Source organism: Balaenoptera borealis (genome assembly GCF_965194805.1).
Source record: "Balaenoptera borealis genome assembly, chromosome: 10".
NCBI lineage: Eukaryota > Metazoa > Chordata > Mammalia > Artiodactyla > Balaenopteridae > Balaenoptera > Balaenoptera borealis.
The window spans coordinates 92,542,633-92,568,842 of NC_138874.1; the positions used below are offsets into that span (position 1 = coordinate 92,542,633).

Sequence of the window (26,210 nt, forward strand, 5' to 3'; positions counted from 1 at the left end):
CAGGGGGCATGGGTTCGATTCCTGGTCAGGGAACTAGGATCCCGCAAGCCACGAGGCCTGGCCAAAAATAAATAAATAACGTATTTTTTTTTTTTTAAAAGAAATACAGGGAAAAGTATTGAGGATATCGGGAAATTGCTGCACAGTGAACCTTTGTAATTCACTGCTCAGTTCCATCTGACAGATAGCAGACTGACAAACCCTCCTTTCCCTCTCAGGTAGAAAGAGCTATGGGTGAACAGGCCCAGAAAGAAGTGGTCCCACCCCGCAATGTTATCATCTCCCTTTTAAGAAGCGCGGAAACTCAACCCCCATCCACAATGTTTAAGGTAACCGAAGTTAGTGCAAGTCACGTGAGGCCCTCGGGTTGCCCCGCCTTAAAGAGGCGGAGCCTCAGTTTGGAGACCAATAGCAGGAACAATCTCCGGAACAGCCCCCAACTCCAGATAGGGAAAAGGGGAGGAGCCGGGCGCCCCAGCAGCTGTAATAGCACTTCCGGACAATACTCCCCGCCCCCTCCTCCCCCTTCCGCGTCCGCTTATTTCTCCGGTGCCGGGTGGGCAGAACCAGCGGGTGCTGATTACGGGCGACGCTGTTCCGCTGCTGCTTTCTCCTCGCCTCCCCCTCCCTGTCTCCCGCCCTCCCCTTGCAGAGTAGCGGGACCGGCCTTGATGTAGGGACACCACCCTCCGCCTCTCTCCGCCCTAGCTCGGGACTCCGGCTCACCGCAGCCCGCTGCGCGCCCGCGTCTCCACCCTGCCATCCGCGCTCTGCTCCCAGCCCATTGTATCCTCCCCATCCCCGGGCTCAGACTCCGAGGCCAGGCCGTGGCGGGAAGATCGGGGACCTCTGTGCATCCCTCCAGCCGGTCCCGCGAGTCGGGGCCCCTCCCCCGCTTGCCGTCCTCGCAACGGTGCGGTAGCTGCGAGGGCGCCCTGCCCTTTCTGCTAAGGCTGAGACGGCCGACTGGCGGGCAGCAGGGACGTACCCCCCCCCCAGCCCCAGCGGCGAGCACCCCCCCCACACACCCGTCCCCTTCCTGGGGGAAGGAGAGCCGAAGCCCGAGCGAGCCGAGGCAGGAAAAGGCAGCCGTGGACTGCCCGGCTCGCAGATCATTTTTATTATCGAGATCATTATTAAAAGGGGGCGGGGAGCCCAGGATGCGGGGGAGGGGGCTAGAGACGCAGCTATTTTTATTAAACAGATTATTCCTGAAATAATAATACGCGCAAGATGGCTGAAGGTGGCTGTGATGAGAGTGTTGGGGGGTTTTTTCTTCCTTTTTTTGATCTGAGGATAAAGCTCTGAGACGACAGCCGCTGCGGAGACCCTGCCCGGAGTGCCCTCCCCAGATGAGAAGCAGCGGGCGGACAAACGGACCTACCGACGGAGCAACTGGCGCGGGCCCGCCCCGGACGCGTCGCCTGGGCAGCAGCCGGGGGCCGCGGGCGCTCGCCTTTCTCCGACTTCTTCCAATTCTAATCTTTTTTTATATTTTGGAAAGAACCGGGGTGGGTGGAGCAGAGGTGGAGAGAAATCGGGACTTGGCATTTTCTCCCTTCTCTCTCTCCTAATTTGAGGGAGGCTGCCAGCCCTCTCCTTAAAAAAAAAATCCCACCACAAAAAAAAAAAAAAAAACAAAACAGAGAGAGAGATAGAAAGAACGCTGCAGGACCCTTCAGCGAGCACGCTCGAACCCCCGGCCGCCACCGCGGCGGCCGCCGGGAGCCCAAGATGGCTGGGCGCTGAGGGAGGCAGTCCGGCTCGGCTAGCTTGGCCCGGCCCCGCCGCCGCGGGCTGGCTCCGACCGCAGCCCCGAAGGCCGGAGGAGAGGCCGAGAAGAAAAGAAAGTGGGGGGGGAGGGGGGCCGGGGTGGCGAAGGGGGAGGGCCGGGGGGGAGGGGAGGGCCGGGAGCCGAGCCTCCTGTTCATTAGCAGTTGAGAAAAATTCCTTTCTAGTTTGATCAATCCTTGTTTTCCTCGGCAGAGCCGGGGCGCCCGCCCAGCGCGGAGACGGAGAGCGGGGTCTCTCGCGGCGGGGGCGCCCGGCGCCGGGCCTCGGGGGAGCGCAGAAGTAGCGACGAGGGGGTCAGGCCGGAGCACCGACGGGGCTTCTTCTTCTCCCTCCCTTTCTGGTTAGCTTTTTTTTTCCACTTCTCTCCCTCCCCCTTCCGTTTCTATTTGTGAAGGGAGGAGGAAGGCAGAGGCGGGCTGGTGTCTCTGGCCGGGGACTGGAATTTCATCTGAATGACTGCCCCTGCGCTCACGCAGTGCCCCGGAGTCGGCCCGCCTGCGCCCCGCAGCCCGCACCCGCAGACGGCCGGCCAGCCGGGGGGCGCCCGCGCCGCGGCCCGGGGACCGGCTTGCCTCTCCCGCCTGGTCCGGATCTAGCAGTCCTTGGCGCGGCCGCACTCGCTTCTCCGGCCTCTCCGACCCTGGACGAGGCGAGGGAGGCGCAGCGCCGGCGAGCCAGGAGAGAGCCACCATTGCCGCTGCCGTCGCTGGAAGAAGTGTGCGGCTCCCGGGCTCTGTCCGCCTTGGGGCGCGCCCCAATGTCAGCCTCGGGGCCGAGTGCAGGCCGTGGGCCGCCGCTGCCCTAGCCGCGCCGACCGGGAGGCGGCCTCTTATATGGAATTTGGACCCCGGCACTCCCCTCCAGGGCTGGTGCCCCGGCCGCGGCCCTGGCGCAGTCCGCCGTCTCCCGCTAGGCGCTCGGGAGGAGGAGGAGGAGACGCAGCCGGCTGCGCGCGCTGCGTGAGGACCGAGGCTCCCTCCTCTGGGGGGCGGGCGCGCGGAAGGCGCTGGTGACTGAGCGACTCTCGGGGCCGCCGGGGCCCGGAGCTCGGGGCTTGGTGGGCCTGTAGTGGCACCGGACGGACTCCCAGGGTTGGGGAGTTGGGGAGACCTGCCCGGGCCCCCTGCCCGCAGCCGCTATGGCGGAGAATTGGAAGAACTGCTTCGAGGAGGAGCTCATCTGCCCCATCTGCCTCCATGTCTTCGTGGAGCCGGTGCAATTGCCGTGCAAACACAACTTCTGTCGGGGCTGCATTGGCGAGGCGTGGGCCAAGGACAGCGGCCTGGTGCGCTGCCCAGAGTGCAACCAGGCCTACAACCAGAAGCCGGGCCTGGAGAAGAACCTGAAGCTCACCAACATCGTGGAGAAGTTCAACGCCCTGCACGTGGAGAAGCCGCCGGCGGCGCTGCACTGCGTGTTCTGCCGCCGTGGCCCCCCGCTGCCGGCGCAGAAGGTCTGCCTGCGCTGCGAGGCTCCCTGCTGCCAGTCCCACGTGCAGACGCACCTGCAGCAGCCCTCCACCGCCCGCGGGCACCTCCTGGTGGAGGCGGACGACGTGCGGGCCTGGAGCTGCCCGCAACACAACGCCTACCGCCTTTACCACTGCGAGGCCGAGCAGGTGGCCGTGTGCCAATACTGCTGCTACTACAGCGGTGCGCATCAGGGACACTCGGTGTGCGACGTGGAGATCCGGAGGAATGAGATCCGGGCAAGTACCCTACACACAAACACACACACACTCCCTACCGCCTGGGGACCACCCATCCGGACAGGCTGACTCTTGTGACATCAGGCCAGAGGTTCCCTTCCAAACTCCCACTCTAAGTTTGGAGGCAAGGTCCTGGGAAGTAGGGTCCCCGATCAGTACTTGATAAATTCCTGCACCTGTGCTCATAGGGGGCATCTTGTGAGGCCTTTATAGAATTGAGGTGTGGGGCTCTCAGGGGTAGAGTTTGGCTGTTGCTTTTCTGTTTTGCGTGCAGCTCCCTCCCCCGGCGTTGTTTCCGTAGGCCCTACGGGAAGTCACTAAAGGGAGTGACCCAGGTCCTGCTTCTCCAGCTGCTGTTTATGTAATGAGTGTCCTGGTGCCGCTGCTGTGGCTGACATGATCCATGATGCTGGCATACCAATGAGGAAGTAAACAAAAGCAGCCATGTTAGTTTCAAGCCCTACTGGAAACACATTGGGGGGGGGCGGGGGCTGGAGGGGGAGCTTCCGGAGGGAGAGCAGAACTCCTGGTATCTATCTGGCCAAGGCCTGGACAGCCAACAGCATCACCGGACAGCATCTCAGCTATTCGGATTATTCCCCATAGCCCGCTCTCCATGCGTGAGAATCGCTCGCTGCCCACTGTGTGCCTGTGCGTATTGCACGCATCTGCATGAACACACCTTAAAGTATGTCTTCATCACCCTGAGCGCTTTTCTCCCAGCCCAGTCCTCTATCACAGCCCTCCCACATTTAGGGAGGGGAAGTGGAAGATGGAAAAAGAATCCTGTGGGTTTAAGGTTGAGCCGCCTTGCAATCTGGTTTCAGGCAGCTGGCTCCCCTGGGCTGCCGGCTGGGTGATTACGGAACCGCATCCCCTCCCATTGTATACACCCTGTAGCAGCGGCCAATGTCAAAACCGCCTTCCCCCTCAGGCCTCTGGGGCTGGCCTGGCTTTGGAGCTGGACTGAAGCAATACTTCCGTCCCCTTCAGTGGAGGGGGGCTCCTCCTGGGTTCCTCCCAGGTCCCCTGGCTTTCAGGGTTGAGTCATACCAGAAAGAAGGGGTTGGCCTGAGACTGTCTGAGCCATCTCAGAAGCCCCAGCTTGGGGCCTGGGTGTGATATCATGGGGGTGAGGTTGGGCTTTGGTAGGACTGGGAAGTGTTTATGGGTGGGGGCCCCTGGAGGCTAGTCAAGGCCAGTGGGGAGCTTGGTTATGAGGAAGCTCTGAGCAGGGGACGGTTGTAGATGGGGGCTGTTTCCTGTGGGGGGGGGGCCAGTCAGAATGAGTCACTGTTCAGCAATTAAAAAGCATGCATATACCACTAACAAAAGGCAGGAGGGCTGCCACAGGCTGAGGGCAGGGATAACAAATAAAATTTGCTGTATAATTAGTTTCTAATCTGATGGGCTAGCTCTGGGGTTTTGTGCCAGGACAGAGCCTCTGGTTTCTTAAAGGAAGTGTGGGTGGGGGATGGAGAGAAGAGCCTACCCCCACCCCAGGGTTGGAAAAGGCAGAGGCCATGGGGAGCAAATGAGCCCCTAGTGTACTCCGCCCCCCCACCCAGGGCAGGCAGAGCCCAGACTTTCCCTAGTATTGGGAAGCTGCTTCTATTAATAAAGATGGAAGGGCTGGGGAGGAGGCTGGGAAAAGTGCAGAGGCAGGAGAAAGGAAGGCTGTCCAGTTCTCTGTCCTGGGATTGACAGTGGAAAATGAAGGGAAGGGAAAGGTGGAGATGGGGCTGAAAGGCACAGAAGAGGGGACAGCAACCAGGGTGATGAGTGAATGTGTGCCTGCACCCACGGCTTTGCCCTTAGGTGTATTGGAGTGCTCAGGTGTCTTTCATTTAGGTGGGGGAGAAAACACAATTTTACCTGATTTGGTAGTAAGAGGGTGTCTGTGTTTGTGAGTGTCTTTGAGACTGTCTGCTTTGCCCTCAAATGCACCTGTCTCCTCTCTGTATAGTTGGGGGATGGGGGTGGCACACATACGCAAAGTATACCCTGGGGTTCCTACCGGCAGGTCTCTGATCCCCCAGCTCATGGAAGGAACTGGATGGAAGCAGGCCCTGAACTTTGTCAGCAGCTCCATGTGTGTGCGTCTGCGTGCGTGCATGCATGTGTGTGTGTGTGTGTGTGTGTGTGTGTGTTCTTGTGTTCGTTCCTGTTCCTGGTGTGGGCAGGCTCAGAAGTAGTGGGTTGCATCACAGCCAGATGTGCAGTTCTGTGCGCTCAGCATCTGTGCCCCACAGCCTGAGTCTCGTCCCTCTCCAGGCTCCCCTACCCCAGGCCCTCCAGATTCTCTCTGCTGTCCCAGGGCACTGGAGTTGGAAACCCTTCAATGGCCCAGTGCCACTCAGTGTGAGTTGGACTTATTGAACGAGTAGGAAGAGGGGCCCCACCCTCAGGGGAGGGGGTGAGCCACAAAGAACCTGAATGGAAGAACCCATTGCACTCCATCCTCTCTAGGCTAGCCATGGGGAGGGGCGTTTTCCTGGGCCTCTTTTCCCTTGTGGGAGGGAGTCTGTCTTAAAGGGCCTCTGCTGGTACCATAGATGAAGGCAACAGAATTATCGCAGATGCAGGAGCAGAAGCATGGAAACCTGGCACACACCTTAAGATACAGCTCTGCTTCTTGTGCTTCCTCTTCCGTTGTCCCAGGGGAGGGGCAGGGGCTGCTGAAATGCCCTACTGGCTAGGAATAGGAAATGCTGATCAATCTCCCTCTGGTGGTCCTCCACACGCATACTCAAAGCACCCACCTGTGCAGCAGCCTAGAGCTGGGGCCCAGCAGGAATGCAAGCAGGGCTTCCGCCCAGCAGGGGACTAGCAGGGGGTCTCAGAGTCAGGCCTTTGAAGTCCTTGCCCCACTCTGCCCTTGGGAAGCCAGTGTGTAAGCCACGTTGCCATGAGGCCTGGATGCCCATTGGGTAGACCGCAGAGACCACTCTAAGACATGTCTAGACCCCAAATGTGTTCTGCCTTGGGGCTATGGGATACTAAGGGCCCAAGACTGGAATATTCAGGTGGACTCAGGCGTGGCGGCCCTAGGTGGTCAAACCCTCTTCCAGCCCCTGGGTTTAGGGGTTCATGTGAGGAACTCGGGACTGGTATGAGCTGGGAGCACCTCTGTCTCATGACCTCCTTCAACATAGAAAGAAGACCCAAGGTAAAGCCTAGTTATATCTGTGAAGGGCTATGCAGGGTGTGTGTGTGTGTTCAGGTCATAGTTGTGCCTCTGTGTCATTCCTAGTACCCCAGACTGAGGTTGGAAATGTTCCCAGGACCCTGTTCCTTGCATTCTCGAAGGTTTAGAGTTGAGAAGAGATGTTCTCTGGGGACAGGATCCCACTTCTTGGGCCAGTTTGGGGTTTGCAGCTGCTGGGGGTGAGGTCATCCTGCTCACATTGTCCATGGCCGGAGGGGCTGCCCTGGGACCCTGGAGGGGATCCTAGGTCTCCACCCCATGTGTCTGTCTCCAGGTGGGCTCTGGGAGTGAGGGCTGCCCTGGCCCAGCTATAGCTGGGCTGTGGCTGCAGCCTGACTCAGGCAGTACAGACCCCACCGCTCTCTGCTGCCCCCGACCGTAATCCTGAGGTCTGAGGTGGGGTGGGAGTTGACGTGGGGAGGCTCTGGGTGTGGGTGTGGGTGGGAGGTGGGAGGGTCAAGTGGCTGCTCCTTCCTTGACCATCTTGAAGGATCGGGAAGATGGGGCCTGGCTTGGCCTTCCTCCCTGGCCCCGGGCAGAGGAGCCTGAGGCGGAGGCCCAGCCCCCCACCTCCACCCCAGGATCCTGCTGACACAGCCAGACCAGACGCCTGTCATGCACGCCCTGCTGATGACTCTGCCTGCTGCAGCTCTGGGTGCCTGTGCATCCAGGTCTGTCTGCAGGTGTGTGTGTGTGCGTGTGTAACCAGTGCATCTGGTTGTGCATCTAACATGGGACTACTTTTTTGTATCTCAACGTGTTTATCTCTGAGAAGGTGCAGTGTGAGTGACTGACTTAATTACGGAGTTGTCTTGTGTGTGGCTATGGGGTCGGGAAGACGTGCACGTGTGTGTGTGTGTGTGTGTGTGAGCGAGAGGAGGGTGCCCTGCTTGCCGTTCACCTGTGAGTTGAAGTTGAGTGTGCACACATACCTGTTGTTGACAGCGCTAGTGTGTGATTGCCTGCCTGATGGTGGTTGGTTGGTGGGTGTGAGTCTTGTGTGACTTTCTCACCTGGTGGAGGTGTTGGGGAGGGGAGGGAGGGGACTCACCTTCGGTGAGCTTGTTGCCTGTGGTGGGCTTTGGAGGTGGAAGCCTGGATGGATCCTGCGATGCTGTGTTGGGGGCATTCGGGGTGGTCATAGGAAGAAGGGGAGCCCGGCTTGGGCCCCAGCCCTGGACCGAGCAGGCAGGCTTGGCTGGCCTCATCCCTGGCTCTGGGAAAGCCTTCCTTCCCGGCTGGCCTGGCATTCAAACACAGACAAAGGGGGGCTTTCTCTCTCGCCTCTTTGTTCTGCTGCCCCAGAGCAGTGCTCTCTGCATGGCAAAAGCTAATTCCACTGTGCAGCTGGGAAACCCTCTCTGGGGTCTGCCGGGGCTTGCCTCCGAGGTGCTGCCTTTCTCCTTGCCCCTGGCTCCTGCTCTGTAGCCTCTTCTCTCTGGGTCTGTGATTGCCCGCAGCCTGGGGGTCCACATGGTAGCCCCAGCTAGGGGCTGAGGCACGGGAAGGGGCAACTAAGGCTGAGACCAGGAGGGAGTGCTGTGGCCCAGAGAGAGGGGAGGCTGACATACTCCTAGGACAAGGGCTTATGTGGGAGAGTGGGGGGCGGCTTGGCAGCTGGGGAGGAGGTTAGGAGGGGGTAGCTCTGAGCGAGGGCTTCATCCAGAGCTGGAGCTGGCATGAGAGTCATCTGGGCAGGGATCCCAGCAGGCAGAGGTACTCCAGCAGCCCAGCGCCCTCTTCCTGCCTCCACCCCATCACAGGGGCTGCTGGCCCCAGCTCTGGTCCCATCTAAAAACCTGAGGCCTGCCTCTGGCCCAGATCCTGGGGCCCTGCTCCCTCCTGACTTTGCTTCTCTTCAAGGTTGACTTGAGGGTTTTATTATTATCATTTATTAACTTTTACACAGCCTAGAGTCCCAATGGCCTTACCTGTCTGCCCAGTCCAGTCTGGCATCAAAAATGCCAGCTGGGCCTGGCGAGTCAGTCTCCAGAGGGCTGTGAGTGAGGCTTTCCCAAGGCAGGAATGTAAGGGGCTCATGATTGCCCCCTCTCCAGGCTGGGAGGGGCTTTGGAGGGAGCAGCTCAAGGCAGAGTCTAGAACATTAGGCGACAGATATGAGGGTCTTGGAGGGGTGGGAATGGAGTGCCCCCAAGTCTTCTTGATCTTTTGCCCTCACAGACCCAGGAGCAGACTGTGGAAGGCCTTAGGTCCTTAGGGAAGGACAGGGTCAGGAGTGAGCAGGTCCCACCTGGGCCAGCAGGTGTAGAGTGGGGCTGGGCCTCCAATTGCCCCCGCCCCTGCTGGAGGCCTGGTCCCTCAGGTGCTTCTAGTCTAGACCATTCTAGTCTCCACTCTGTTCCTGCACACTTGAGGTGTGCCACAATCCAGGTGACCCACTGTGGGCTGGGAGCAGTTTGTAAGGTGCCCTCCCCCACATTGAGAGGCCTTGCCCTGAATCAAGCTGGGAAATCTCTCAGCTGTGGGTTTTTCCCAGGTGGGCAGTGGAGCCTCAGCTCTCAGTAGTTCCGGGAGGTTGGGATAGAAAGGAGGCTGCTGGTAGTGGGGAGGGGTCCTTGCTTCCTCTGTTCCCCATCTTCCAGCTTCTCAGCAACCTGATTCATTCACTGGTAGAATCGAGGTGAGGGGTAATAAAGAGGCAGCAAGTGAATATTTCCTTTCTTCCCCACCACCCCGATTTTCCAGTGCCTGAGGTAGCAGTGTCCCCCCGCCCCCTGCTTCCCCCCAGTGTTGGCTGTGGCAGGATCAAGAGCACCTAGCCCCGAGGGAGCGCCATTCCTGCAAGGGCGAACTGGCCATGGTGGGCCCCCCTCCCAGCCCTCCCTGGCTGGCACCCCCTGGCCAGTTTCCTTCCTATTCCTGGCCCTTCCCTTCCCCCTGTAGTGGAGACAAAAGCCCGGTGGCCTCTGAGCTGGGGGAGGGCCAATGAAACCCAGCCACCTGCTAGGGAGTGTGGCCACTGCCTTTGCTAGACCTGGACTGGGCTGCACCCCAGAGGGCTCTGGGCAGGCAGGAACCAGGACCTGGACCCGGAAGCCAAGGGAAGACCCCTCAGGGTCCCAGGGTGGCCGTGCTGCCAGGAAAGGATCTGAGAAAAGCCTAGATGAGGGAAGGGGCTGAGCCCCACTCCCCAGGACAAGACAGGAAGTGCCTCCCTTGGCTGTGCCCTGAGGGGTCAGCCATGAACTCCCTGAAGGGGTTTCAGGGGATTGGCACAGAGGCCTCCCACGGGTCTGGAGGGTGGGAGTGAACAGCCCCATTCCAGGCCTCTGAGGGAAGTGGGGCTGAGATCCTATCTGGGGCTGCCCCTCGTCTGGGACTCAGCTCCAGGTGCACCTCTACTCTGATACCAGTGGGTTTGGTCATGAGAAGTAGTTGGGCCGGGAGACCGTGGTGCACAGATGTGTGTGTGGCTGGGGCCTGGGCTCTCGGATATCCTGGGCGCTGGAAAGGCAGGAGTGGCCTGGAGCCTGAGATGCATCCAAACTGGAGGGACTGTCTTCCCGAGTGTGGGGACGAGGCAGCCAGCAGGCAAAAAATTGAGGGCCAGTTGCAACAGGGGAGGTAAAAAGGTCTCATATCCTTTGGTGGTACCCTGGCCACCTTGCCTTCAGGCAGCCCTCCCTCAATCGTCGGGGGCCTTCAGGAGGGCCAGCCTTCACTGTGCAGGGCTGTGTGTGTGACAGTGTGCCTGAGGTGCTCAGGGCCCAGGTGGTGGCGTGTGCTTGTGTGTGTGCGTGCAGTTGTATGCATGTAGGTGGGCCATACTGTGGGGTGCCGCCTGCCCTTTTCATGTGACTGGGGGCAGTTTCACAGGAAGGGAGGATGTGTGACTACCTCTGCTCCTGCTCCCAGCCAGCTGTGTTTCTCTACAGGCTCTGACTCTCAGGCTGGCAGCAGATCCATGTGCATGTTGGGCTGGGGTGGAGGCAGGGCAACATCTCCTAGGGCTGTCTCTTACGGTACTGTCCTGGGTCACTGAAAGGTCAAATTGTTGGGGGGGGGGTGCCGGGGGGGTGCCCCAGGCTTTCCCAGCTCAGAATCTGAGAGCCTCACCCCCTACCTCCTCCTGTCCCCAGGGCCCTGGTTCGAGGGTAGCCACCAACACAAAACAGGGTCGCTGAACTCTCTTGGCTGGCCTTGGTTTCCCCATATGTAAAAGGGTTTGGGGGAATAAGGAAGGGATTGGTGGCAGCTTGTCTTTTGGAAGCCAGCTGAGTGTGGACAGGAGTGGGGGTCATGGGTCAAACTTGAGGGTCACTTTGAGGTCCACACAGAGGAAGAAAAAGAACCACTTCTTGTTGAGTGGACACTTACTGTGAGCTAGGTTCTGTGCAATCTGCTTTGCAAACCTTGTTTTGTGTGCAAAACCCATGGGTTTATTCAGGAAACACATTATGCATCTGTAGGGTGCTGGGGCCTTTGTGGGTCCCGGCTAGGAAGGGAAGTGGAAAAATACAGCAGCAAAGCCCTGTTTTCAAGAGGCCTTGAGTTTTGTTTGGAGATTAGACCGCAGTTGGTCAGACTATAGAATAGTGTTGTCCTATAGCTCTTTCTGTGAGATGGTCACGTTTTGTGTCTGTGGTGTCCAGTACATTAGCCACTAGCTACATGTAGCTATTGAGCACTTGAAATGAGGCTGGTACAACAGAAGAACTGATGTTCAATTTAATTTATTTTTAACTAACTTAAAATGAAATAGCCACATGTGACTAGTGGCTACTGTATTGGACAGCACAGCTACAGAGGGAGAGCAGAATGTGACAGTCCCCTGTATGGCCAGGACAGGGAGGGTCCTGCACAGACTCCGAGCAGGGGCCATGGAAAGTTTCCTAGAGGAGCAGGGCCTTAAGCTGGGCTTTGAAGGATAGACAGGGGATGGGGAGAAGGCACTGTGGGCTGCAGAAAAACATCAGCTGGGTGCAGGGAGTTCAAATTTGCAGTGTCAGGGACAGGATACCAGCCCACCTGGCTGGGAGAGTCAGGTTGTAAGTAAGAGAGCCTACAGAGTTTGGAAGGAGGGGTCATCGAGGGCTCTTGGGCAGGAGAGAGACCCTGTTTGAAGAGGTGTGTCTGTCTGGCAAGGGAGGATGACAGGGTGGCTGGAACGGCTGGGATAGGCAGGTCTGGGAAGAGAGGGGTTGTAGAGACAGAAGATTAAGGGCTGAGAAGAGCAACATGGTCCAGAACCTTCCAGCAGACTGACCTTGGGTCTTAGGAGAGCCAGAGTTTCCTTTCCACCCAGGTCCAACTGAGGGGCTGAGGGAGTTAGCAAGGACTTCAGAGGCCTAGCTCTCAGCATCAAGAGGAAGCACGGGGGCAGCTGTCTGGCTTGATGCCCCCCAAGTGTAAGGCAAGCATCAGGTGAGATCTCTGGACCGGGCCAGAGGGCCTGTGAGACCCGGGAAGGTTGTGTGACCCTCTGCATCATTTCTAAGATGGTGCTCCCCAGAGAGAGGCAGCATGACTTGGATAAGAACAGACCCTACTACCTGGTCATTTAGGTTTGTATTCCAGCTCTGACACTAGCTGTGTGACTTTGGACGAATTACTTAACCTTTCTGGTTTCCTCTTCTCTGAAATGAGGATGATAATAGTACGTATCTCATAGCATTACTGGAATGATTAGATAAGTCTATACAGGAAAAGTGCTTACAACAGAGGCAGGCCTGACCCTGCCCTCAGAAAGTTTATGGTTTAGATATGTGTGGGAAGCCATTCCAGGCTTTCTCTTCCTGGGGACAGGCTGGCCAGACAGTTGTCACCAGGCCCCTGGGATTGCATGGGAGCCAGACGGGGTTGGGGGCAGAAATTTTAGGTCATCTGGGAAAAAGACTCCATAGGTTGAGTCTGTTCTGTAGAGGGAAGGATGGTGTTCCCCCATTCCTCTGATGCCCCTACCCCAACTGTCTCTGCAGAAGATGCTGATGAAGCAGCAGGACCGGCTGGAGGAGCGAGAGCAGGACATTGAGGACCAACTGTACAAACTCGAGTCAGACAAGCGCCTGGTGGAGGTAGCTAAGCCCAAGCCCATGGTATGAGGTGGGGGGCGGCTTGGGGGCTGGGCCTTGGGCTAGGATCTGTTGCGTGGTCGGCTCTGTGCCGGAATCCCTTGATCAGTCATTCAATGAACCATCAGTGGATGAGCCCCCCACTGGTGCCAGGGTACCTGTCCAGAGCCCTGTGCTACCAGTGGGGGATTGGCAGGTCAGACTTTGCTTTTGGGAGCCCTGGGCAGCCTGGGGCTTTGGGGTCCCAGACTCCCCCATCCAGGATGTGAGACAGGCAGGAGCAGCAGGCAGAAGTCCCCAGTACTTACCTGCCCACCCACTCTTGCCCCGGTGCCCGCAGGAGAAGGTGAGCCAGCTGAAGGAGGAAGTGCGGCTGCAGTACGAGAAGCTGCACCAGCTGCTGGATGAGGACCTGCGGCAGACGGTGGAGGTCCTGGACAAGGCCCAGGCCAAGTTCTGCAGCGAGAACGCAGCGCAGGCGCTGCATCTCGGGGAGCGCATGCAGGAGGCCAAGAAGCTGCTGGGCTCCCTGCAGCTGCTCTTCGACAAGACGGAGGACGTCAGCTTCATGAAGGTGGGCTGGGCCTGGGACCGCCTGGTGGGACCCAAGGGGCATTTTCAAGGTTTTTTTCTTTTTTTTTTTCCTGCATTGGGTCTTCGTTGCTGTGCGCGGGCTTTCTCTAGTTGCGGCGAGCGGGGGCTGCTCTTCGTTGAGGTGCGCGGGCTTCTCACTGCGGTGGCTTCTCTTGTTGTGGAGCATGAGCTCTAGGTGCGCAGGCTTCCATAGTTTTGGTGCGCAGGCTCAGTAGTTGTGGCTCGCGGGCTCTAGAGCACAGGCTTAGTAGTTGTGGCGCACGGGCTTAGTTGCTCTGCAGCATGTGGGGTCTTCCCGGACCAGGGCTCGAACCTGGGTCCCCTGCATTGGCAGGCAGATTCTTAACCACTGCATCATCAGGGAAGCCCCAAGGGGCATTTCTAAATTGGAGTCTGCGATGCTTTGCTCCCCGACTGGTTCCCCCCACCTGTATGCTCACAGGGCTTTGGAGCCAGCCTGCATGGATTCAAAACCCTCCCACCCTGTTCCTTCTAGCTTTGTGACCTTGGGCAAGTCATATGTGTTCCCTAGGCCTCAGCTCCCTCACTTATAAAATGGGGTTGATAATACAGGTCTATTATCTGTTATACACAATGCCAAATTTTTAAAAATCTCTGAAAACTGAAAGAAAAAAGTTCTGGCAGCTCATTTAACAGCAAAAATTTACCTGAACTGATGCTGGCAATTTATGGCCTTTATTGATCTTACTTGGTACAAATATTGAAACATATTGCTGGGACTTCCCCGGCAGTCTAGTGGTTAAGACTCCACGCTTCCAGTGCAGGGGAGGGATTCGATCCCTGGTCAGGGAACTAAGATGCCACATGCCACGAGGCGTGGCCAAAAAAAAAAATATATCGCTGCAGAAACATTGATGTGTTAGATTACAGTGTCTTACACTGTAATCACATATTATGATACGGGCATCATATTTCCCTTCTAAAGTCCAAAAAATTCCAAATTCCAAAACACATCTTGCCCCAAAGATTTTGGGTAAAAGATTGAGTGCCTGCAGAACCTTCCTCCTAGGGTAGTTGTTTAGATAAGATGATAGATGTATAGAAAGCACTTACAGTGTTGTCTGTCACATAGCAAGTGCTCAATCTTCTGAAAATGGAGGCACCCCACCCCCTGCCCCTGCCCCGCTCTGGCCAGAATCAGAAGGTCAGCCCTGCCTGGGGGGAGAGACGATGGGGCAGCTTCCATCTTCCCCTCTCTCATGCTGCCCTTCCCACTGACTAACCCTTTTCTCTCCCTCTAGAACACCAAGTCGGTGAAAATTCTAATGGACAGGTGAGCAGATGGCCACCAGCCCTCAGGGGAACACATGTGGGGGAGGGCAGGAAGGGCCAGGCCCACTGGGGGGAGGTAGGGCGGGCTTACTGGTGATACCTCCTCACAGCAGATGCCCCGTCCACTGCCCCCAGGACCCAGACCTGCACAGGCAGCAGCCTTTCTCCCCCTAAGATCGGCCACTTGAACTCCAAGCTCTTCCTGAACGAGGTGGCCAAGAAGGAGAAGCAGCTACGGAAGATGCTAGAAGGTGAGGGTGGGATCCTCAATCAAAGGGAGAGAACCCTTTGGGCAGGGGTAAATGCCAGAACCTTCCTTCTGAGAGGCAGCCTGGCCTAGTCAGATAGACCTTTCCTCATATCCCTGCTTTGCTACTTCTAGCTGTGGGACCTTGGGCAAGCCGTAGGACCTCCCTGAGCCTCAGCTTCTTCAGCTGTAAAATGGGAATGATAATAGTATCTGCTTGCTAATGGAGTAGTGAGCATCAAGATGGTGCATGATGTATTGTTCTTGGTCCTACAGATGGAAAATGTCCCCGGGGGAGAGGAGGCCTGGGTTGCCTGGGACGGGGGCTTTAGCGACTTTTGCCCAAACTCTCCACAGGCCCCTTCAGCACACCGGTGCCCTTCCTGCAGAGCGTCCCCCTGTACCCTTGTGGTGTGAGCAGCTCTGGGGCGGAAAAGCGCAAGCACTCGACGGCCTTCCCTGAGGCCAGTTTCCTAGAGACGTCGTCGGGCCCCGTGGGCAGCCAGTATGGGGCAGTGAGCACAGCCAGCGGCGAGGGCCAGTCAGGGCAGCCCCTGGGCCCCTGCAGCTCCACGCAGCACTTGGTGGCCCTGCCGGGCGGCGCCCAACCAGTGCACTCAAGTCCTGTGTTCCCCCCATCGCAGTATCCCAATGGCTCCGCCGCCCAGCAGCCCATGCTCCCCCAGTATGGGGGCCGCAAGATTCTCGTCTGTTCTGTGGACAACTGTTACTGTTCTTCCGTGGCCAACCATGGCGGCCACCAGCCCTACCCCCGCTCCGGCCACTTCCCCTGGACAGTGCCCTCACAGGAGTACTCACACGCGCTCCCGCCCACACCTTCCGTCCCCCAGTCCCTTCCCAGCCTGGCGGTCAGAGACTGGCTCGACGCCTCCCAGCAGCCTGGCCACCAGGATTTCTACAGGGTGTACGGGCAGCCGTCCACCAAACACTACGTGACGAGCTAACGCTACGCGGGCGGTGGGGCGCTGGGGCGTCTCCCCCCTCAGCCCCCAGTGGCTCGGGAATGACGCATCCAGAGACCTGCCCTTCTACCTTCCTGTCCTCCCTCCCTTCCTCCTTCATTTCCCCAAGTCTTTTCCTTTTGGATTTTGTTTTGTTTGGGGCTTGTTTTGATTTTTTTTTATTACGAATCTCCTGGACTCTGAGGTGACAGTGGGAGCTGGCCTGGGCCGGGGCTGCAGGTGGCTCTGGAGTTGGGAAAGCGTCTACCTCAAGGCGCTGAGCTCTCTCTCTGTCTCTCCTTTTTTCTTCCACTCCTTCCCCTACCCACCCCCGTGGCTGGAAGGAGCCTCAGCTTCCCCTAAAGCCTTGGGGGTAGCGGCAGTTTCCAACCCTCCTCAGCCAGCCCTGGGAGGAGGGACCAGTGCCCACTGGCCTGCTTCTCCTCTTCTTTTTCTTTTGGGCAGTTTGATCACTGACTAAATAAGGAATGACCTGTAGATTGTGGGGCTTTTTTTTTTTTTTTTTTAATTTTTTTTAAAACCAAGAATGATTTCTCCTGCTTCCTTCTCACCATCCTCCCAGACGGAGTTCAAGGGCCACTTCTCAAGCAGCTTTTGGCACCTTCAGCCTCAGAATGGAATCTTAAAGACAGGAACCCCCATGTCCAGGAAAGGGGAAAGGAACCTTGCCAATGATAGTGACCACAGCAGAAGCAAATAATAATAATATTAATAATAATAAAGAGAAATAAAAGAAATAATAAAAAAAAAAACCATAGCACAGCCCTTGTTGAGGTCAGCGGGAGAGGAGGGGCTGCCGGGAGTTGGGTCCTTGCCTGGATTTTGACACAGCGACTTCCTGTAGTGAGCACTTTGTATGAATCGTGGACTTCCTGTTCTCAAGGCGCAGGTATTTATTCTGTAATCTGTCTAGAGCACACACCGAAATCCAACCTTCTAATAAACATAATGGCGCAGTCCCACTCCCTGCCTCGCCTCTTACCCCTAACTCCCCCAGGCCTGGGGTCTTCAGGCGTTGGTGTGGGGAGGGGCCCCTCTAGGGATGGAAGCCCCTGCCCTCCTTGCCTTGATTCTCTCCTGGGTTTAGCCTGTTCCAGGCCTGTGAATGTCAGTTCGTCAGGCACTAACTACGTCTGGTCTCAGCCTTGGTTTCATTTGGCAAATATTTGCTGAGGGCCTCCTGGGCCCAGCCCCCGGCTGCATGGGCCCCGGCGTCTCTTTGAGTTTCTGCCAACATGCTCTTAGCAAGGACAGACAAAGGAAGAAATACCTTTCTATGAGTCTTGCAGAGTTTACCTCCTTCAGTCCACAAATATTTATTAAGCACATGCTAAGCGCCAGGCACTGTGTAGGGCCAAGGGCACAGAAGTAGAGCAGACCCTATCTTGGAATTTAGTCTAACTGAGCCTTGGCCCCCACTGGGGGAGGAGGCGGGGAGGGTCACTCAGCTCCATGCTTCCTTTGGTAACTTGGGCTCCAGCCCCTGCCCCTGAGCATGGAGGGAGGACAGGCAGGAAAATCTTGTGCTCTGGGAGGCACAGTGCTAGGGTAACAAGGTGAAAAAGACATCCTACCCTCATCCCCTTTGGCAGAGCTTCTCAAAGAGTAGCATGCTTGGGAGCTTGTTAAAAGGGCTGAATCCTGGGGCCCTACTTGGACTTAGTGGGAATCACTGAGGGCCCAGGAACCTGTTTGCTTTTTTGTTTGTTTGTTTTTTTGCCACGCTACACAGCATGCAGGATCTTAGTTCCCCAACCAGGGATCGAACCCATGTTCCCTGCAGTCCTGCAGTGGAAGCACAGAGTCCTAACCACTGGACCACCAGGGAATTCCCAGTAATCTGCATTTTTAACCCCCTGGTAATTCTGACACATTCTGGGGTTCGAGAAGTGCTGCCATGAGGGACTGGCCAGGGACCTGCTTGTTGCAGGGACCCGTGGGCTGGAAGGAGGGGCTGGGGCACACCAAGCCCTCCTCTGTTGGAGCAGGAGCGGTGTGAGGGGGTTGCTGATCTTTTAAAAAGATCTCTGGTTTGTTGCCTAACAGTTTGCATGGATCTGCTTATGTGTAAAGTAGGAGGGTCAACCTTTCCTGGGTGCCTAATTCTCTTTCCCCTTGTCTGGGTAGAATCTGAGCCTGAATGCCTCCCACCCCAGAAAGCCTAGCGCAAGACAGGGAACTATGGGTAAGTCCTGCACCAGGGGTCCAACCCTCACTGACTCTTAGTCACCCCTCTTCTCAGAAAAATAAGCACTCAAGTTGGAGGACATGGTCAGTCCATGTCCCCCCGCCAGTCGGGCTGGCCAGACAAAAGTGTTGGTCTACTGCCTCTGTCTTCCCATCCTGTGGGAGTAGAAAATGACTCAGTGGGGGGTGGGTGGACCCTTGATTCACTTCTCCCCCTTCCCCACTTTGGCAAGGAGCCAGAGCCAGGAGCAGGATGACAACAGCTGGCCTGCCCCTTTCTCTTCCCCTGCACCTGTTTGGGGCTATTGAGGGGAGGCAGATGGCTGGAGCACAGTGCCCTTCCAACCCAGGGTGGAAGGATGCCTGGGGCCAGGTGCTGGTGGACAGATAGACATTTAACTCCACTCACATCTGCTCCTGACTCACTGTCGCTTTCTCTGGTTGTCAGGAACCCTGGGACATCTTCTGTGCCAGGAGTTGGGAGCCAAGACAGAAAGCTGCCCAATTTCTTTCCCACTTGGCCTAGTTTTGTTTTAGCTGATGGAAGAGGTTCTTTCTCCAGGTACATCGATGAAACTGGGATATGGAGGGGAGACTGGTGGTAGCGGGATGAGCTTGAACCCCACCAGGTCCCAGCTCTGAAAGCCCACCCCAGCAAATAGACACCCAGGCACGCAGGCTGTAGGCCAAGGAGCTAACTGTGTAGTATGGCCTGGAGTGTCTGGGCAGCCAGGGAAGCCGGGAGACGCTCACCCCATCCAGCTGTCCCCAGCTACCCAGCTGTCCCTGGCTTTGTAGGAGCAGCTGTCACCCACCTCCCAAAAGGGTCAGGGGCAGAGGAGGCCAGGAAAGCTGGAGGTGACCCAGGAACAGGGCCAGCTGGAGAAGGCGTGGGGGCCTTCCTCACCCTGCGCACTCAAGACACCTCTCACAGCCACAGGCGCGCCCTGTGCCTCCCTCGGCTAACCGCTCAGACTCCGAGATATCGCTCTCACCGCCCCCGCCCTCCGGGGAGGCGATCGCTCCTCCCCATTCCAGGCAGGGCTGGGTGGTCAGGAGCGGAGCGCGTCTCCCCCCTCCCCACTGACGGCTCCTGTGGGCCAGATGTGCGGGGCCCGCAGGGAGTCAACCGCCTGGGGGCTTCCTTCGCCCGCCACCCCGGCGGGTCCAGGCTCTTTCATGTCGCCGCCCTCCCCGGTCCCAGCCCCGGAGCCGAGCAGCTGCGCCCCGCTCCCCGCCCCCAGCCTCTCTCCCAGCTGTCTTTGGGGTGGGGCCGGGCAGCTGGGGAACAGCTGCAAGGCGTGGAGTCGGGGTGCTCGGGTGCCCTCCTGCAACAGCCGGAAACAGTCTCCTTGCCCGGGGGGGGCGGGGGGGGCGGGGTGCAGGGGGCCGGGGGAGGGTGAGGCCCGGGGGGATGGTCGGCCCCCCCGCCCCTCCCCCAGCGCACCTGGCCGGCCAGCTGAGAGTCGGGCAGACCCCAGATCAAAGCCCCCTCCCAGCTTCAAAGGGCACCCTGGGGGCGGGGGAGGCGGATGGGGCAGCGGGGAACACCCTGAACGGGGAGGCCGCTGTGTCAGCGCCCCAGGGCCCTCTCTGGAGGTCGAGCCCCCGCGTTCTAACCTAATTTCTGGATTCTTCCAGGCCCCGTTCACATCCACCCACTCGGACCCTGTGGTTGTCACCATGCCCTTTCCTCAGACACCTTCATTTGCTCCCATATGACGGTGGGTGGGGAGAGCCCATGAACACTTTCAGGACCAGACTAGCCCCCTGGGGGATTTCCTACTCCATCCCACCTCTGCCTTATGTAAATTAGGTGTGTGGTTGGGGGACGGTCTAGGACACGTCCTTCCCCAACCTAGTGCTCTAGACCTACAAAGAAACGGGGGCTGTGGGGTAAGGGGAGGAAGAAAATTATTCCTGGGTATCCCTGGACAGACCCCACCACACTTTACCCCTCTTCCGAGGTGAGGCTCTCCCTGCAGGATGTTGGAAATCTCTTCCTTGGAGGTGCTTTAGAAACAGTGGGCTCTGGAACCTAGGATCCTGGTACTGGTTCTAGAACCCTCTGAGTCCAGTTTCTTCCATTTAAAGGGGCAAGGAAGGAAATAGAGGGCACCCTTGGATTGCCTTTTCCCTGTACTTTGCCAAAATGCTGGGACAAGAGCCTGGGATTCAGGGCTAAGATTCTAGAAACTTCCTTGGAAGCTGCAGGGAATGGGAAAGAGATCAGTGTGAGGGCAGAGGCAGCTAGGGTTGGGGGCTCCTGGTGAGAGGTTTATAAACCTGGATCAGGAGGGGACCTGGCCTTAAGAACATCAGCTTCTTCCTTCGGCATCTCTCTTTCTTCCCCCCAGTACTCTACCCTGTCCATCTGCACCCCAAAGGCTTGCTTCCCTTCCAAGGAAGGATGTATTCACTCTCTGCTTGAATTCCTCCAGTGACGTACAACCTCGAGACACCCCTTCCACAATGAAAGCTCTTACAAAGAACCAACAGAAATCTGGTGGATAGAGCTTTGGCCTCTACCATATTCTCCTGTGTATGAGAATCACATCCCCTGAGTGAGGGAGGCCTTTACGAGCCCAGGGCTTCTTCCCTAAAATCCCCTGTCCCTGGCATTTATGATTCAGGGACTTGGCAGTGGACTTACCCCAGAATTCTGCACTGGGGGTCTGAATGTTTCCTCCACAGACGACCAGTTTTCCTTAATTGCTGTGTGGTAAATTCCGCTCAACTGCAGCAAACTGGGATATTTATGACTTCTCCTTGCACTAGATCTTCAACAATTGGGTCTTTCTTGAGAGAGAACCCATCAGCTCAGTGTCATAGGTTATTTCTCACTATTTACATTGAGGCAAGAAGAGGGTGACGGGGTGGGGGGGGTAGGGTGTGGCATAGTTTTCAACAGTTTGTAGAATGGGGTCTAGAGGTGGTATAGGCAACATCTCAGAATTGCAGGTAAGAAGTGGAACGAGGGAGTAGGCTTTCAAGAACTAAGCATTAAGGGTGGTGTGGACTTCTAGCCCACCTGGAAAAAATGGCAGTGAGTCACTTGACATGTGGGTGCCCTGGCTGCCTGGTTGTGAATCGGATGTTGTCATCGGACACTCTCCATATGTGTGCCTGCTGCAGGGCACTGAGCAAATGGGCAGTTCATGGCCTAATGGATAGGGACTCTCCAGCCACACCAAATGCCATCTCTACCAGCTGCAGCTCCCCGGGCTCCACCCATCAGATCATAGGCTTAGAGTCAGTCCTCCAGCGGCCCATGTAGTTCCATGCCCCAGTGGCTCTGCTGATCCCTCTGCCTGGATCGCCTCCCGAGCCTCAGAGTCTCACCTCCTCTGTGCATTCTTCCCCAGCCTCTCCAGAGGGGGTATGAAAGTAATGAATGATGCATGTGAGATGCCAGGATGGTGCTGGCGTAGGCCGCTTTCGGGCACCGATAGCTATCACGATGTTCGTGTTCCTTTGGGCCAACCTCACTCCCATGCACTTAATGCTCTCACTTGGTATTTTAACTAATTGTGTCAGGTTACAGGCTGCATGCCCAAGTAGCCTGTGTGCCCCTGGAGGACATGAAATATTAGTCATTTTTTATTTTTCAGAACGTAAGACGTTACCTGTTTCATTCATTCACTCATTTATTCATTCAACTAATAATTATTGATGTCCTTCTAACGCTGGCCTCTATTCCAATGCTGGTGATACACCGGTGAACAAAACAGACAAACTCCGCCCTCTTGGAGCTAATAACTTAGTGGGTAAGAGACAGCTGACAAACAAGAAATCAATAAATGTGAGTTGACGATAAGTACTATGAAGGGAAGTAAAGCAGGGTGAAGGGGATAGGGCTTGTCAGTAGGGGTGAGGGGGCATGGCAGTTTTTATAAATGGAGGTGGTCGGGGAAGGCTTTGCTGAGAAGGTGACATTGAGTGGGGACCCCAAGAATGTGAGGAGGCAAGATCTGGGGATATTTGGAGCAAGAGTGTTCCAGGTAGAGGGAACAACCACGAAGGCTGGAGCCAGAAGATGCTTGTTTCAGGAAGAGCAGTGGGCGAGTGGCTGGAAAGGTGGGTGAGGGGCAGAGCAGGGAGTGATGAGGTCAGAAAGGCATGAGTGAACAGGCCAGGACATGAGGCACTGTAGGTGCTCTGCCTCTGCTCAAGAGATATCTGCCGAAGGAATGAATGATGGATGGATGAATGAATGCCAAATGCCTGGGCTGTCAGGGGCTCTGAGTTTTACAGGGGAGCCCTGTGGGCTAGAGGCTACCAGGCTCCCTTCCTGGGGAGGCAGGACTTGAATCGTGCCCTAAAGGAGGGGTAAGCAAAGCACAGGAGGGAGGGTAGACACCCCAGGGAGGAGGTCGCTATGAGCGCAGGTGGGGAGATAAAATTGTGGGGGACTTGTAGGGGGACAGCGAGGGTAGCTCATCTGGAGCTCAGGGTATGTGTGAGAGCCCATGATTGACAGGTCCACAAAAAAGATTTGAGGTTAGACCAGAGCGGCCTTCAATGACAGGATAAACAGTTTGACCTTTCATGTCCCACAGCAGCGGGGCCTCTGCAGGCATCTGAGCAGGGGAACTGAGTTTTAAAACAGTGGCTCTGAGCATTAAGGGCCTGAGCGGCCAGGCAGTGGCGGGCAAGGGGACCAGCTAGGAGGCAACGGGAGGTCCAAGTGAAAGAGGAGGTGGGGTGGGGGGATCAGGGTCCAGGTTGGCCCCAGCCGCAGGAGCAGGAAGGCCCGTGGCTAGGCTTCCAGGTCCTGCTGCTCAGGCCGAGGGATGGAAGCCGGGATCAGGCCTGCTCCTTCCCTGCCAGCCAGCCGTGGGCCCCCGGAGTCAGCAGAAAACCCCGGCCCTGGGGAGGAGGCGGCGCAGAGCCAGAAGCTGCTGAGGGAGCACTGGCAGCAAGATGCCATTGTACGTCCGCAATCAAGATACTTCAGAGGAAATCAAAAGCACCAACTGGGGAAATGATGTGTGCACTCTCTTCTCTCTCTCTCTCTCAAACACACACACAAACTTCTGCCTCCAAAATGGGTCAAGTGAAGGCTGTGGGCGTGGGCTGGGGAGGGAGGGCTGGAAGGAGAGGAGGCCCAGGGCCCTGAGCAGCCTGGGCGCTCGTGCCCACTCACCCTCCTGGCATAGGGGTTGGCAGCAGCTGCAGGGTGGGGTGGGACGTGAGGATAAATATACACCTCCCCATGCATATGGATAATGCGCACAGCTGCCCTGCCTGCTTTGCGCTCATTAGGACCAACTGTTTCAGGAGCGGTGGCAGGCGGGTGGGAGGGGGTGATGTGCCCATTCACAGACCGGGGGTAGGGGGGCTGCTTGCAGCTGTGCAGACACCTCCCCCCGGGCCTGGATCAGCATCCCAGCCCCTGGATGCCCCTTCCTCCCTCTTTTCCTTCCTCCCAACCTGCTGCTCTGGCAGATCTGGAGGTCTCAGGGTAGGAAAGGGGCCTAGGGAGTGAGTCAGGATGAAATCCAGGCTGAACCCACACCGGAGCTGGGGGAGTTGAGGGGAAGGTTGGGCTGTATTGCATCCGCTGGCCCCAGGATGGGCTGCTGCTTATAAGCCAAAGCTCCTTATCCCTTTCTCTCCAAAGGCCATCTGTAGCATCCAGGCAGGAAAAGTGCTTCGGCCCTGTCATCTGGAGGCTCCAGGGAAGCCCCCGTTCATACTGGAGAGCCCTGTGCCCCCAGACAGAATCTGAGGGGCTTGGGAGTGACGTGCCAGCACGATGGCACAGGATTCTGCCTTCTCGGCGGCAAGGGAAGCTGAAGAAAGGAGGCTGGTGGGCACCAGCTCTCCAGAGCAGGTCGTCCAGGAGGGACTGGGGACTGGGTTGGGGATGTGAGTGTTGAGAGCCCGGCCCGGGGAGAGGTCTGGCTGATGTACTAGGCAGGGCCACCAAGTATGGCTGGACAGCTTGTGCCCAACACAAAGGCACCAGGCTGAGGGGCCCTCAGCTAGTGCCACGGCTTGCACCCCGGTGCGGGGCATCCTCTCCCATATGGGTCAGCAGTGGCCCGGGTGGCAGGCTTGTCCAGTCTTAGGAACATGCATTTCGTTAACAAGGCAAAGAAAGACGGGGCGGGCATTGTCGGTGTGTGACTCGGCAGCTGGCCCTTCCTTTCTTTCGCGCCTCCAGCGGCCTAAGTGGGCTCCCAGGGCCGCTGCCCCTTCGCTGCAGCCCTCCCTCTCCTCCTTTTGGGCCAGGGCACTGGTGGGGGCTGCAGAGCCCCGGGGGAGAAGGGAGCCCCAAAGGGCGACCGCTTCCCCAGCCTCTTTCCTTTGTTGCCTGGGTGGAGCCAGCCACCACCTGCCCCCCCTGCTGGTGGCCTCCAGAGCAGCAGCCACCTCTGGGCTCTGCAGAAGGGTCTGGTGGATCGTGAAGAGGCGGGTGGCAAAGTGAGAGGGAGAGGTAGGCCTCTGGCCTGGTCTCCGGGAGCCCCGCTCCCTGCTGCTCCCTGCTGTTCGGGGCCCTGTGTTTAGTCAAGATGGTGCCCTGGGGAAAGATGGTCTTTCTAGTTGATGGGAACCCGAGCTAAGCCATTTCCTAGGTGTGTGATTCTAGGCCAGTGACTTAACCTTTGAGAGCCTTGGTTTCCTCAACTGGGAAAGGGGTAGAAATGGTTATCTTGTAGGATTGCTGAAGGGATCCAATCAGTGAATGACTAACAGGAGTGGCAGTTCCCTGAGCTAAGTGGTAGTTCTGCCCCCAACCCTTGCAGCTCTCAGCTTCAGGTATCCACACAAGTTATCTCACAAAACTTGCCCCTCCTTGACTCAGCTTGCTCTCTGCATTTCTGTCATTAGGACTTCATTTCTTTAGCGAAGCCTTTTTGCCCCTGGGACACTGCTTCTCACTCTGGGAAAAGAAACCTCTCCCTGCTCCTGTGTGCAGGAGGATTCCTCAGCTCCTTTTCTGAGCTCAGAAGCCAGAAGGGGAAAAGGTATCATGGTATGAGCTTGGGGCCCAACATTCAAACAGGCCCAGGTGAAAATTATGGCTCTGCCCCATTCTTCTGGTGTGATCTTGAGCAAGTGATTCAGATTCTGTGAGCCCTGTCCTCAAACTGAGTGGTAATGCCTACAGTTATCCATGTTGTTACAAGGATTAAATAAATGATAACTGCCAAGTGCCTGGTACAAGTGGGTGCCCTGGTCTGACCCTGCAGAGGCCTGGTTGTTGGCTGTATCCCCACATACCCATGTGTGTCTGGTTCTAGACACACACACATCACACACACACACACACACACACACACACACGACACAGTGCTGGACCAGCAGGTTCGCTGCAGGGAGCAGGAGCTCTCTTTCCCTCCTCCCTGCCCGGCTCCTGTGCTGCAGCTTCTCTGTGTTCTGCAGTGTTGGAAAAGGAAATTACTGAACAGATTGCAATTAAAGGGGGAGGTGGAGGGGAGAGAGACAGAGGCCCTGAAATGCAGCTTGACTGAGTGCTAAACTGTGTTTTTGCCTGGAGCCAATCAGGAGCCTCTGACAAGAGCCTGTTCCCACTTACAAATCTAATTGCAGGAGGTGTGGCTGCAGCGGCCCTGAGAGCCCCCAGAGAGAGGAGGGGGCTGCCAGCACCGCCAGGAAGGCTGCTGGCCCTTGCAACATGTGGGAGGAGAGGTGGGAGGACAGAGGTCTTGGGGCCTGGGAAGGCCTGGACTCCAGAATGTCTGCCAGTTATTATAATAGCTACAAATGATTTAGCACCTACTCTGCAGTGGACATCCATAACTTCATCTAATCCTCTGAAAAACGCCACAGGGTAAGTGATTACCTCATTTTACGGGTAAGAAACTGAGGTGCAGTGTCCCTACTATGTGCTAGCTATTGCCCTACATCTACCTTTATCGACACTATATCTCTTTTAAATCTCCCTACCACTTTAGTCCCATTTCACAGATGAAGAGGCAGGGAGACTCCAAGAAAGGAAGCAACTTGCCCAAGATCACAGAGCTGATTTATAGATAGGCAAAGATAGATCTCTTGGTCTGACTCCGGAGAACACAGTTTGATTGTATCTCACTGTGCCTTTATTCAGCAGAATATTCTGGATAGAGTTGCCAGATTTAGCAAAACAACAAAAACAAAAACTGGGATGGCCAGTTAAATTTGAATTTCAGATAAA

At 56.9% G+C, this 26,210-nt stretch overlaps 1 protein-coding gene across 4 annotated transcripts; it reads left to right on the plus strand.

The window, feature by feature from the left end:
• Window positions 1-543: 543 nt before the first annotated feature.
• Window positions 544-16,821, plus strand: TRIM8 (tripartite motif containing 8). 4 transcript variants are annotated; one of them, XM_082408376.1, is made up of 7 exons: window positions 544-2,134; window positions 2,271-3,502; window positions 12,650-12,745; window positions 13,083-13,316; window positions 14,599-14,630; window positions 14,765-14,880; window positions 15,234-16,821. In XM_082408376.1, exons 2-7 carry the CDS (start codon window positions 2,933-2,935, stop codon window positions 15,839-15,841), a joined length of 1,656 nt encoding a protein of 551 aa, XP_082264502.1. In that variant the 5' UTR covers window positions 544-2,134; window positions 2,271-2,932; the 3' UTR covers window positions 15,842-16,821. The 4 variants fall into 4 exon arrangements, with proteins under 4 accessions (XP_082264502.1, XP_082264503.1, XP_082264501.1 ...); XM_082408377.1 differs by having other exon boundaries at window positions 544-1,511; window positions 1,987-3,502; XM_082408375.1 differs by having other exon boundaries at window positions 544-3,502.
• Window positions 16,822-26,210: the final 9,389 nt, after the last annotated feature.

Coding starts and splice junctions, on each gene's coding strand:
- TRIM8 (XM_082408375.1), top strand. CDS start 2,933: ATGGCGGAGAATTGGAAGAACTGCTTCGAGGAGGAGCTCATCTGCCCC. Junction 12,746..13,082: donor CAGACAAGCGCCTGGTGGAG/GTAGCTAAGCCC, acceptor CGGTGCCCGCAG/GAGAAGGTGAGCCAGCTGAA. Junction 14,631..14,764: donor GTGAAAATTCTAATGGACAG/GTGAGCAGATGG, acceptor CACTGCCCCCAG/GACCCAGACCTGCACAGGCA.